At 40.4% G+C, this 13,157-nt stretch overlaps 1 protein-coding gene across 1 annotated transcript in view; it reads right to left on the bottom strand.

Moving 5' to 3' along the window:
• Positions 1-13,157, bottom strand: part of LOC122870944 (calcium-activated potassium channel subunit beta-4-like) — a 37,327-nt gene that overhangs the window by 10,784 nt on the left and 13,386 nt on the right. Inside the window, exon 3 of the mRNA XM_044185378.1 lies at positions 2,277-2,404. Within this exon, the coding sequence (XP_044041313.1) occupies positions 2,277-2,404 (128 nt within the window). The remainder of the gene's footprint in view (positions 1-2,276; positions 2,405-13,157) is intronic.

Here is a 13,157-nt window from a genome sequence, read left to right as displayed (position 1 = left end):
TTTGGGATATAACTTTCATGCCACATCTGAAATAACCCCATATATCAAGTGACTAACTGTGGATATATTTTTCCTCCCCTTAAAAAAACCTTTTGAGTGCTCCAGTTCTTTTTCTCTAAAACACAAAAGAATAGCTTATCTGTCGCATCCCCGAGCTCCCACTGGGCCCTCATTTACGAAGCAGAGTTTCCTCATTCTGATCCTTCTGGTGCAGAGATAAAAATAAAACTAGCCAAGGTCACAGGTAAGCGTCGTCTGTGAATAATAGGAGGATTAAGCTGACACGCTAAAGGAGATCTCTGTTTTTCTCAGTCTCATCAATTTTCGGTCACAGCATAAAACAGGCCTACATAACCTGATTAAAAAAGAAAAGCTTCTTTTATCTTTGGTCATCTACAGCCATTTACCTTTATACTTCAAGTAGTACATTTCCTCGTCATATTTCCATATCAGTGTTTGTTTTGGTGCAAGTTTAGGGTCTGGGGCAAATTGCAGTCATTATAGCTTGTGTTTGATATTTTCTCATACATTCAACAGAGTTTAGAAGTGCGAGGAGCAGCTGGTTTCGAAGCTCTTATCGTCATTATTACCACTGTAACTTCCCGAGTCAAACTTTTCTTTTAACGGCACCCTGAATGTTCCTTAAAATAGAAACACAGGATCATTAAACCATAACCACTTCACGTTATCGGTTTGAATTATTTCATGTTCTTTTCTGTCACTTTGACATGGCAGATTGCTCTAAATACGATTACTGAGCCCTGAGGTGCTTCGGACGAAGTTACCCGTCCTCCACACCTTTCCTTACCTCTGCTGTGCAATGTTTGTGACTTTCCAAAACCGACAATGTGACAATGAAGCCGACACTTTCTCCTCTTAACGCTTTGTACTAGTTCGTTTGAAGCATGTGGGACTCTTGTTGTGGAAAAGAAGCTAATCAGAGGTGAGACATTTTGTTGTTGCATTTGGGAAAGTGGTGGAAAGTAACTTTACTCAAGTACTATTTTGAGGTACTTGTACTTTACTCGAGTATTTCCATTTGCTGCTACTGTATACTTCTACTACACCACAACTCAGAGGGGAATATTGTACTTTTCACACCACTACATTAATTTAATACCTTAGTTACTTTGCAGATTTAGATTAATACAAAATATACTCAACAAAGAAATTACAACGTTATTATAGATTAAGCCAGGACCTTATTGATCCACGCGGGGAAATCCAGAATCTACCCAGACAGTATATAAAGTCATTAAAATGAGCTCCACCTTCACCAGCTGCAACATTAAAGTGATGAACACATTAATGCTTCAATAATTATAATTCAATAATAGAATATATATTATTCTGAAATGAGCCATTCTGCATAATGAGTACTTTTACTTTTGGTATTTTAAGTATATTTTGATGCTCATACTTTTGTACTTTTACTTAAGTAAAGTTTTGAATGCAGGACTTGTAACAGAGTATTTCTACACTGTGGTGTTACTACTTTTACTGAAGTAAAAGATCTGAGTGCTTCCATACTTATTAATCCAATCCAAAACTAATCCAGAATATGAAAGTGAATTAATTTAAGGTGCTGAATGTTTTATCAAGTTTCTACAAAGTGAAATCTTTAACTTCAGCTCGAATTTTAAGCTCTGTGATTGGATTTCTCTTACTGAAATGCACCTTGGGAGTCGTAGTTGTCTGTCCCTCAGTTTTTTGTCCACAGGCTTCTTGTACCTTGGATGTACCTTCAAGAATCAGATATTTTCTAACACAGTTGTTCATCTTTGGTACTGATGTTTCAATCAGGAGAGTTTCATATCCATCCAAGACTTGAAGTGCTCCACTGTCACCTGATATTGTCTTCCCAAAAATATGAACCAGACTATTACTTCCTGAACTGTGGACTCCTGAAGTGAGTCCTCAGATTTTGCTAATACTTGCTTCTTTGTGTTTGAGAAATCCCACTGTAATAGCAGTTTGTGATCTTCTGCAGCTGCAACGGCTCTGAAAAACGTCCATCACAAAATGGCTGAACTGGGAGCTGTAAGATCTGGTTAAATTAAAGTCAAGGGTCACTTCTGTGGGGTCAAAGGTCGCAGGCAGCAAACTGATACGTGGAAATGGTTCTGTCAAAAAGATGTAACGCTGCAGGTTGGGGCGGCAATCGGTAACAGTGATCTGTCACCGAGGCAAATCTCACAACATCACACATCCGCAGTTTCCAATTTATCTGTATCACACCTTAAAATAGACGCCCTGTAAATGTGTGCGTGTCTCACCTCCTCTGCTGGTTGAAGAAGCAGGTGAAGGACTGGCTGCTGACCTCTTTGGTGAAGTAATCCTCCCACCACAAAACGCTGTCTTTGTTCTTCTGGTTGTCCCTCTCACAGGGAGGGACGTATGAACACTGAGAGACAGAAAACAGATCAATATCAACACCGCAGTCTTCAATAAGATCAGATCAGATACAAGACATGAAACAGAAACTATACAACAGCAATTAAACTCAAAATTACAACTAATACTGTCTCAAAGTGACAAAGTGAGCAAAGTATAGAACATGTAGAGTAACATGATACCATCTACTATAACAGCAAACACCAGAATAATATATACTATGATTAAGTGATAATACTTAGTGTTTTGTATAGAAATATGATGTAGTACATCATTTAATAAAACAGTATAACATAGTATGGGATATAAAATATACGGTACAATATAGTAATGTAGTATAACATAATATATAGTATAATAAAGCAAAATAGCATAGAACATAAAATATAATAAAGTATGAGTATATAATAAAAATAAATATAGTATAATAAGATATAATAGATATTATATGTATTATTTCCAGATAACTGGGTCAGTGCTGTGAATGTCACAGTGAGGGCTGCAACTCAATTATTTTAAGTATTGATAAATCATTACGTCTATAAAAGGGCAAAAAGAGTCCGAGGGGACGTCTTCAAATGTCTGGTTTTGTCCGACCAACACAAAACTCAAACAGTTTACAAAGATTTAAAACAGAGAAAAGCAGAAAATCCTCACATTTCAAAAGCGTTTTTGCTCGGTAAGTGACCTAAACAATTAATCGATTGTAAAAATGATTGATCTGACTGTCACTGAACTAATGGAACAATCCACATCCGCTGAGCTGGTTTCACGTCTGCTGTACTGCTGCAGCTACAATTACGTCTTTTGTCGCACGAGAACTTTATTCTCACAAAGCTGTAAATTTCAACATTTTAACATGAAGATATTGTTAATTTGTCCCAGACTGATCAGGTTTTGGAGGGTCGTTGCATCACTCTGGTGTTCTGACAGTCTCTAAATATGACTGTGACGATCACCCAGCAGGGGGCGCTGTAATAAGGCCAAAAACGAGCTGACAAGGTTGATACTGATTGGCTCAGAGGGGGTCTGCATCGTTGTCTTCCTCTTCAGTTTTAGTTTCAGCTTCCAAACATAATCTCACACACACACACACACACACACACACACACACACGCACACACGCACACACACAGATCCTCGAAGCAGGAGGTTGATTGGTGCCTGGCTGGTTACAGTGGATCAACTGGTTGCTATGACGATGATGTGATTGGTACACAGAAGGGGGGTGGAGGGGGAGGGAGTTGTGGTGATTGCAACCTAAACTACATTTCAGCTCAACACAGCGAACGACATTACATCGAAATGAAAGATGAGACAGTAGAAACAACAAAATGTGTCTCCATCGTAGACGGATATCACTACAGGAACTACGTCGTCCAAAGCTGAGAGTTTTTAACACTCTGAGTTGCCGCATTTTCAGAACATTTGTGCTACAATCAGGAACAAAAACACTGCGCCACTGCTTAACAGCAACAACACTGATCCAAAATCTTTAAAGTACACTGTCTGACTTCCTGTCTGCGGCTCTCAGCTGCGAGCCCATTGGTTCCTGCTGAAGACGTAAATCTTTAAAAACACCTCACAGATCTATAGCTTCCTGTTTAAAAAGGCTCAGTAGTTTCCTCAAACAGCTGCTCGCTGTAGTTTTTATCAGACAAACAGGAGGAAACGGTGCTTCTGTTGGGGACTATTTCCAGCGGCGGATGAATCCACATGTGGTGCTGTAGGGAGTGTTTGAGGCAGCAGGACGGTGTGTGTGTGTGAGTCAGAATAAACTACAGTGTGTGTGTTCATGGTGATGAAGGAACATGTCACCCAGTGCAACAGAGCGGCTCACTGGTTTATAACCAAATACTTGCAAAAGTAATGACATTCCCATCAGCCTCAGCTGTACTTTGTGTTTAATGCTAATTAGAAAATGTTAGCATGCTCAACGCGCAGCTAACACGCTAAACTAAGATGGCGAACATGGTAAACATTGAGACTCTCGTCCCGAGAAGAACGGCAGCATCAGTAGCTGCACCAAGTGCCCAAAAACGACGTTCGAGTGACGGCGCCCTCTAATGGCCACAGTAATTATGACGGGAGCAAAAGAGGAAGTCAGGTGACGTTATTTTAGAGCGACAGTCAACGTTGTTGTTTTGGCCACGATTGTTCCCGAACCTTAACTGCGTGTTTATTATTGTAACCATGACAACAAAGGTCCCCTAACCTTAACATTCATAGTCATTTTAACCCGAACCACAATGTTTCCCTAAACCTGAGCAAACCATAACCTCAACCACAGTGTTTATTGTTGTAAACAATATGAGCATGTTAGCATGCCGACGTTAGCATTTAGCTCAACGCACCGCTGTGCCTAAGAACAGCCTCACGGAGCCGCTAGCATGGCTCTAAGACTACTAGACAATTTACTGTCATTTTAAACATATATCTGGTTTTCTACCTCAGTACCTGACGTGACTTCCTGCCTTCACTTGAGCTTAAACTTTAAAGGAGCGGCTGAACGTAACTGGCCAAAGGCAGATAATAACATACTTTTTATGCTGCCGGGCAGCTTTTATACTGTAAATCCAGCTTTTTGTTGTTGAGACTAAATCAGCAACTGACCCACCACCAACCTGTGGAGGTGAGGAGATGAAAACAAACAGAGAAAGTACTGACGGCTGCCGATTCTGAAGACAGACAGTATCTGAAACATGACGCATTATTAATAACACGTCGAATAAAACACCACAAAGTAAGTGGTGGCTGCAAAGTGCCCGTCTATAAAGAAGAAATGTGGTTTGGACAAATGGCCCGGCGTAATATTGTTCCACAAGTGCCTCTCTTTTTTCCCCTTGGTAAGTGGCCGTGGTAAAAAAAAGTACAAAGGTATAATACACTCCCAGGTGTCTCCATAGAGAACATTTACAGAAATTTGTCTGTAAATATGTCCCATATTTTCACATATCAGGACATTGCTGCTTTCTTTCTGTGGTTTAAGTGATAAATGTGACGACCTTGGAGCCGACCTCGGACACTCAGTGTGTGTTTTCATGAGCTCATCAGATCAGAGCTTCACTGGATTTGTTTTTCTGCCTGATTGCATCTCGTCCAGCTTAGTGCAGGTAGAGAGACCTTCACTCTCTCTCTCTCTCTCTCTGTTTCAGGTATTTGTCAGCTTACTACCCCGCTCAGCTAAGCAGCCATTCATCCCGAACACCGTTCATCACCCAGCCAATCAAACACGCCTCGTCCGATGACGTCATAAGTGGGTCGCCTTGCCGGATGATTGCGGTTGCTATGCCAACAGGCGGAGGTTACAATTAAATGTGTGTGTGTGTGTTTTAGTCCCTAATAAACGGCCTAAATGAGATCAGTGTAGAGTGTGTTTGTTGACATGTGGAGGGTTTTATGAATCGACGGCCTCCTGCTTTCAGGACGGACACACTGATCAGGACGGAGTAACAGTCTGAACACACTGCAGGCTTCACCAAATCTACGCTCATTTAAATTCTGCTCTCAGGTGTTGTTGTTATTTCAGCCTTTTGATATTCAAAACAGGGACACACTAATGCTGAAGCGGTTTTTTGGAGATGTGGTTTGCCGATCCTTCTCTCCTTCTCTTGGCTGAAATAAAAGTCATAAAAATGAGACATGATTTGTGACATGGTTTGTGGTATTTACACGTTTTTTACATTTTTATTTGGCCATCTTAAACAGTTATTTAAACCAGAGCATCCTAGCTGAGAAAACATTCGAACCACAAGGTCGATTTAGTAGCTGTTCCGGAGCTTTTGACCATAACACACAATCTTCCTCCGCAGATGTCGTTTGCCCTGTGCTCATGGAAGTGTATACGATCAAATTTCCATTTGCACTTTAAAGCCTATTAAATCCTTGACTAGGCATACTTTGTCTGCCGATGAAGATCATGTGATTTGATTAAAAGTTCCAGATCAGCTACTAAACTGACCTTGTGGTGAGATTGTTTATAAATATCTCATTTAGGACATTTTTAGACAGCAGTTTTCACCATTCACTTCAACACAGTCACGGTTTATTGGTGTCATCGTGTTTGTTTACAGTAGATTTATCAGAAGAAAGAGCAGCTTCTACTGTCATCTGATTGGACATCGGAGAAAAATGCTAAAATCTTCTTTTTAATTTTTCAGGGTATTTAGACACATCGAGTGGTTCGCCCCAAAACTGTAAGTGAGCATTAAGCACAGAAACAGAAAAGCATCAAATCCATTGAGAACATTTATAAAAAGGTGTCTCTACCTGTCGAAATGGTTTGTGTCATTTCGGTCCGTTACTGAATCTTTAAACCCAACGACTAAGGTCAGATTCATAATTAGATCCAAACTTTATCACTTCAAACTTTTCTCCAGTGAGCTGCTGTCCCTCATAACAACATGGACGTGACAACACACAAACAATTAAGTGTGAGTGTACGAGCATCAATCACTTCCTGACAGGCTGGCAGTCAAGGTGGGAAGATCTTTGAAAGCTCAGTAATGAAGACGTGAAAGACGATGTCAGCATACAGTAAAACTCTCCACGTCTTTTCTTGAAATATGAGGTGCTACAAACTTTGGGACTACGCACAGGGATAGTTGGCGAGCTAACCGCTGACACGCTAGCTTGCTAAGAACATGCTAACGCCAATCAGTCACAAGAGCTTAATTGCTAATGAGAAAAAAGGGTTCACACATTGAAATAATAGATTTATTTTTAGATTAAATGCTAGTGTAACCAGGCCATAACACCGCCACATTTATGTTTATACACTAGTAGCTTTAAATGTGCATCACAGATACAGTGTGTATCCTCTGTTTCTCTGCACTGATCTTTTGTGGAGTTACAAGAATTACAAAGTTGGACAACTTTTCAATTTCCCCCCAGCGTTTCCAAGAGGTATTATTGTTTGCGGCGCTGTTGCAAAGACGCCGCCGCTGCTTTCTGTTTTCCTCAGAGCCGAGCTCCGTGAAGAAACGATCAACACCGCTTTGGAAATAAGAGAGAAGAAAGAAGCATGTTCACTGAAGAGGTACATTGAAATTAGACGGTGTAGTCCCTCATTCGTCCAGGAGTGTTCTATCTGACCAAGGTGACCGAGGTGCTAATACACTCTGATAGACTTTGGGCAGATTAAATCTCAGACCACCATTTCTGTTCAAAGAGGGGTTTTCTTTTTTCACAAAAATGTCTTCTTTGACTCCTCATTAAAAACCAACTCTTCTCTCTACTTCGAATCTTCACCTCGCTGTCTTCAAATGTGCGGTTTGTAGCTTTTAGATGCAAATGCACGGCGCTCTGTAATCCTGAGTTAGCGTGTCGTCTGTGCTGATAAAGTCTTTTGTGAAGTGGCTGTTTGGTTTCGCCTATGTACCGTTCTTTGCGGAAAACTGCAAAGAAGAGTGTATTAACACCTTGGTCACGCCTATCACATGCTAATCAGGTACTTAACAGTGATGAAGTAGATGCAGCCAGAAAACAATAGGCATGATTACTGATTACTGGGCCATCATGGAAACTATTAGGTCAATTTCAGGTGAAACTAGCTATTAACAGACACTCAGGTAGACTCCTTCCTGAGGGCGGGGCTTAAGTAACAGAGTAGCTTAAATTTCCAGTTCCCGTCCCATTTTTTCACAATTGAGAATGACTTCCGGATGGGAGCCGAAACGTCTTGATTCTGAAAACAGTGTCCAGACGACTACGACTGAAACCTTTTCTACGATAAATTGAAATTGTCACAATTTTATATTGGCTTTGGTAAGAGGCGAAAGCCATTAATGATGTGCATTGCATAGTGATAACATAGTTTGAGTAACATTATTGCTTTGCACAAACAAGTCAGTACAGCAGCGGGTGGCGTCGGGGTGGAGGGGGGAGTAACATTAGAAGAAAACACTGGGAGAGGTGAGTTTGTTCATTCAATGAGTCTATAATGGAGACATGAAAGCAGATTCTTCAGTATGTGTTGAGAAAAGCGAACTGGGTTAGCCACCGAAGCTAACGGGAATAAAAGCCCTCTAGAAATCAAAAGACCACTTTATTCAGGTGGCACACTCAATGCAACTAAAACGCAGATACAAGTGGTGCGTCATCAGATTTGCCTGTGCAATATTCCGCATTTATCATTTAGCAATAAGACAACAGAGAGAGGTTTGAATTGGTAAGCTAGTATTTAGCGAAAAGGCTAACGCTTGATTAACAGCAGATTTCTGAAATAACATCTGAAACATGCAATCTTAATGTTAAAAGGAAAAACAACTTGCAGCATTTCTGCATTTCGGCTCTGGTGGTGACGACGACGTTAGCCTCGTCCTCTGCTTATTCAGTAAAACCACATCAAGCCACAGACCTTCCATCGGCCCCAACAACCAAGTAACAGACAAAACAGCAAGTTGGAAAATCTGCTAAAGCTTCTTCAAAGCCGTAACAACATATTTGTAAGTAATTATGTACATTAAAGTGAAAGCCCCCTTTATTTTTCATTAGTAGACTCAACTTTTTCTTCTTGACCAACGTGGGAAAAGCACTGTAGCTCTCGAGCGACAGACTACATGTCTGTGATAATATACGAGAACCACGATGTGTCTCATAATGTGCCACCTTACAGTTTCTGATAAATAAATAAATGAATCCAGAGACTAAAGTTGAAAAAAATGAAGATATTAACCGTCCAGACTGTCTGCTGACATCATCAGAGCAGGGCGGTGTTGCTGTCGTGCAACCTCATTATGAATTTAAATAGATAATCAGGATCTGTGTGTGTTTGTCTTCAGTGACCTGCTGTTGCCTTTCTGTCGGACTCCAACTCTGCACACGGCTAAACAGATTAACATGAGGCTACATCTACCTGTCTGTCTGTCTGTCTGTCTGTCTGCCAGCCTGCCTGCCTGCCTCTGGAGGCTGGATGAACAGGACAGTGATGGATCTGCAGGCCAGTGAGTGCTTATTTAAGCAGGTGTGTGTGTGTGTGTGTGTGTGTGTGTGTGTGTGTGTGTGTGTGTGTCCTACTACCTGAGAGGAGAAAAGGTCTGACTTCAGCTGAAACTACCAGCTGCATCCTAACAAGATCATTTCCTAACGAGGTCTCCAAACTACAAATAAAATAAAACATGTTGTTTGTTGCTGCCTTTCAAAATGGCCGATATGATCACTACACAATAATTCATATGTTTTCTGATCTGCCACCTCTATTGTTAAAGTTTGGTTAAGTGCAAAAACGACTTATTATATTAAGAGTTTGGTTTCTTTGATCTTATAAAATATGATGTTTATTATAAATTAAACTCCCCAACAGTTCATACAAGTACAGCTGAAAGGGTTAATTGATTAGAAAATTAATCAGCAGCTGTTTTGATGGTTGATTTTTCCTGTAAATCCCTTCCTGGCTGCAGCTCCTCAGATGTGCAGATCTGCTGCTTTTCCTCTGAACGACTGTAATAACTGTGATGTTTGTTAATAACGTCGAGCTTTGGACTGTCGGTCGGACAGGACTTTTACTGCAGCAGAGTATTTTCACAGTGTGTGTTAGTACTTTTACTGCAGTAAAGGATCTGAGTACTTCCTCCAGCACTGACTGTCAATAGCAATGAAGGTGAAATTAGTAAAATGAGATCAGGACCACCGTCCTCCTGGTGTCGCGTTTGCAGAGAGGAAGAACAACTAAAAGCGTCTCGTTACAGGAAGACGTCACCGATTGTTGCTTTAAGAACAACCTGAATGCAGAGAGGGGGCCGAGGCAGAGTGAGACAGATGCTCCTGGCTGGGCAGGGAGACACTGACGGCCCCCCCTGCCGTCCAGGAGCTCCAGAGGCTCTGCCTCATTACGCTTAATTAGTTTAAGTTAGCAGCACACACACACACACACACACACACACACACACACACACACACACACACACACATTATTGATATCGTCATTCTTCAGTGATTACATTAAGTGTATTTTTTGTCCGTTTCCCCCTAAAGGAACACATGCTTTCATATTAATAGTTCTTTCTGCTGACCTTTTCAGCTGATTGGTTGTGTTTTTGTTGCTGTATTTCTATACTAATGAGGTCCCCACGCGACAAAATAATCCACCACAGTGAGGACATTTTGCCACTTAACTTCTTTAAATGATTAGTTTGGGATTGTTAATGTTAAAATATTTGGTGAAAGTCAGAGGTAAGGGACGTCAGTCAGCCCGTCAGCGCTGCCCTCCAGTTCCCCGCCGCTCCTGTCATTTACATTTATAACATAATTAAGTCATAAACGAGGAAATTACTCGGTGGGTAATTGGCTGAGTGAAACCACCCACCTGCCTTCATCTCCTCTCTTCCTTCCCGTCATACTGTGTTCATGTCGCTCTCTCTCTCTCCATTCAGACGCCAGATCACCATTTTACAGCTCAAACACATGATTTAGTGCCGATTTGCTCTTTGAACGACAGGAACTGGAAGGAAGAGTCTCAGATGAATCTGCTCTACAGGCGGGAGGAGTGAGATTTCTCCCGCTGCTCGTCTCAGATACTCTGCAGGGGTTGTGAGGTCACTGATCAGTACCCGCCATCACTTCTCCTGAACGTTTCCGGCTTTCAAATCTCAGTCTGACATGCACTTATTTATTTGTTGCATGTGATTTTCCACTGAAACCTCCGCATGAGAAAGCATTTGGTTCATTTTGAACTTCTTTCGCTGCTATAATGTTAATTTGACCGTCATATTAGGTTTAAACAAAATGTCTTTGATACAACTTCTCATTTAGTTTGAGCTGAAACAATTAATCAGCGAGTATTTTGAAAATTAATTGTTTCAGTCATTTTTTTCTTACAAAAATGCCAAAAATTCATTGGTTACAGTCTCTCAAGTGTGAATATTTGCTACTTTTCTTTGACCTGTGTGATTAAAAACTGAATCTGCATTTTAGATCAGCCTATGACCAGTGTCTTTATTTCCTTTGTGCATTAACAATAACAAATGATCTTTGACACATAAGAACGCTTCAGATATCAATTTATATGCCAACAGTAGCAGGAAATAGACCAGAATGCAATGCAGCAGCAAGAGTTTGTTTTTATTCTGTGATTTTATTCCTTTTTGTCCTTTTAATTCATTTGTTATGTTACAATTTATTTGAGTTTATATTTTATTCCACTTTGATGCAATAATTTATTAGTTTTATGTGTTTTGTAAAGCACATTTTTTCAGATTCTACAACACTACATCATCATCATTATTATTATTATTATTATTATTATTATAATGATCATTTATTTATATTTTCCTCACAGAATAAACATTGGATATGTTGTTGTTTTCTCCTCCTACATGGACTGAAAGCAACAGGTTCGACCTAGTGCAAGCTGAGCTGTCGAAATGGATTCTGGGAAATGTAGGAGGTCAGTACGAGATGCAGACGTACGAAGATGAGGCACCAAAATGTAAATTGCAACACTTTCATTCAAAAATGAAACGGAGGAACGCAACATATTACGAAACAACGCCATTAAAGTGCAGCAGAAACGCTTAATGTAATATTTACATCATTTACAGCACGTATCAAATACAGACTACGTTTCTACAGAATCAGAAGGCCTCGGCAACACAACAAGATGCAGAGCAATCATAAAGTAACATCTGCATAGCACTGTGTGTGTGTGTGTGTGTGTGTGTGGAGATGTTACACATCTCTTCCAAAGCCAAAGCAGCTTTAGTTTGATGTCATTTAAGATTTCAGCACTTATGAAATATATTATGTGATGGACACAAACACAAACTGACTAAAAACACGCCTTACCTTTGGGGCGTATGAAAGCGCGCACACACACACACACAAAATACTAATGTAGCCAGCCTAGCTCGGCTTGGCAGACTCCATTAAACTAGAAATGGATTGAATGGTGTGTGTGCGTGTGCGTGTGTGTGGTCTAGAAATATAGACATAACTCACTGCTTTCACACACACACACACACACACACACACACACACACACACACACACGTTGGCTCTCGCTATATTTTCCCAGAGTGCTTTTCTGCCCGCACCTAATGACGGCATCCTGAAGCGTGTGTGTGAGAGAGTGTACAGGTGCGTGTGTGTGTGTGTGAGAGAGAGTGCAGGTGTGTGTGTGTGTGAGAGAGTGTGCAGGTGTGTGTGTGTGTGTGAGAGAGTGTGCAGGTGTGTGTGTGTGTGAGAGAGTGTGCAGGTGTGTGTGTGAAAGTAGTGAATTATGTCTATATTTCTATATTTGATAGAAAGCCAGGGAAACGTTACGAGCTCAGAGCAATAAACTGCAAACAGAGAACAGAAACAAGTTGACATTTAATGTTTGGTTTAATATACAGTAAAAACAAACACACAGAAACTGACTTGTGCTTCCTGATTCCTCATAATTATAGAAATCTGTCAAGAAGAACAATCTTTAATCTACAAGAAATACTGTTTATTCAAAAGTGCTAATCTGCAGCTGCAAGTTTCAGACTCTGATCCAAAATATATATATATATATATATATTTGGATCAGAGCAGCAGCTACCGCCCCTCCCTCTCTGTCTGACACCACCTGTACTGATAATCTGGATAAACTATTGATCGTGTTTCTGACCCATCAGACTACTTTTTAGAGATTACAGATATTTACTTGTTATTATTACTGATGAAACAATGGATAAACCTACCAAAATAAGACCCAAACCAGAATTATCCTTTTAAATGATAATTTTTTATCAAATGTATGTACTTCGCCTTCTCATTCTTCTGCTGAATGACGATGCACT

Source organism: Siniperca chuatsi, linkage group LG23, assembly GCF_020085105.1.
Source record: "Siniperca chuatsi isolate FFG_IHB_CAS linkage group LG23, ASM2008510v1, whole genome shotgun sequence".
Taxonomy (NCBI): domain Eukaryota; kingdom Metazoa; phylum Chordata; class Actinopteri; order Centrarchiformes; family Sinipercidae; genus Siniperca; species Siniperca chuatsi.
Note: the sequence above shows the minus strand (reverse complement) of the source record. Positions and strands in the feature narration are given on the sequence as shown.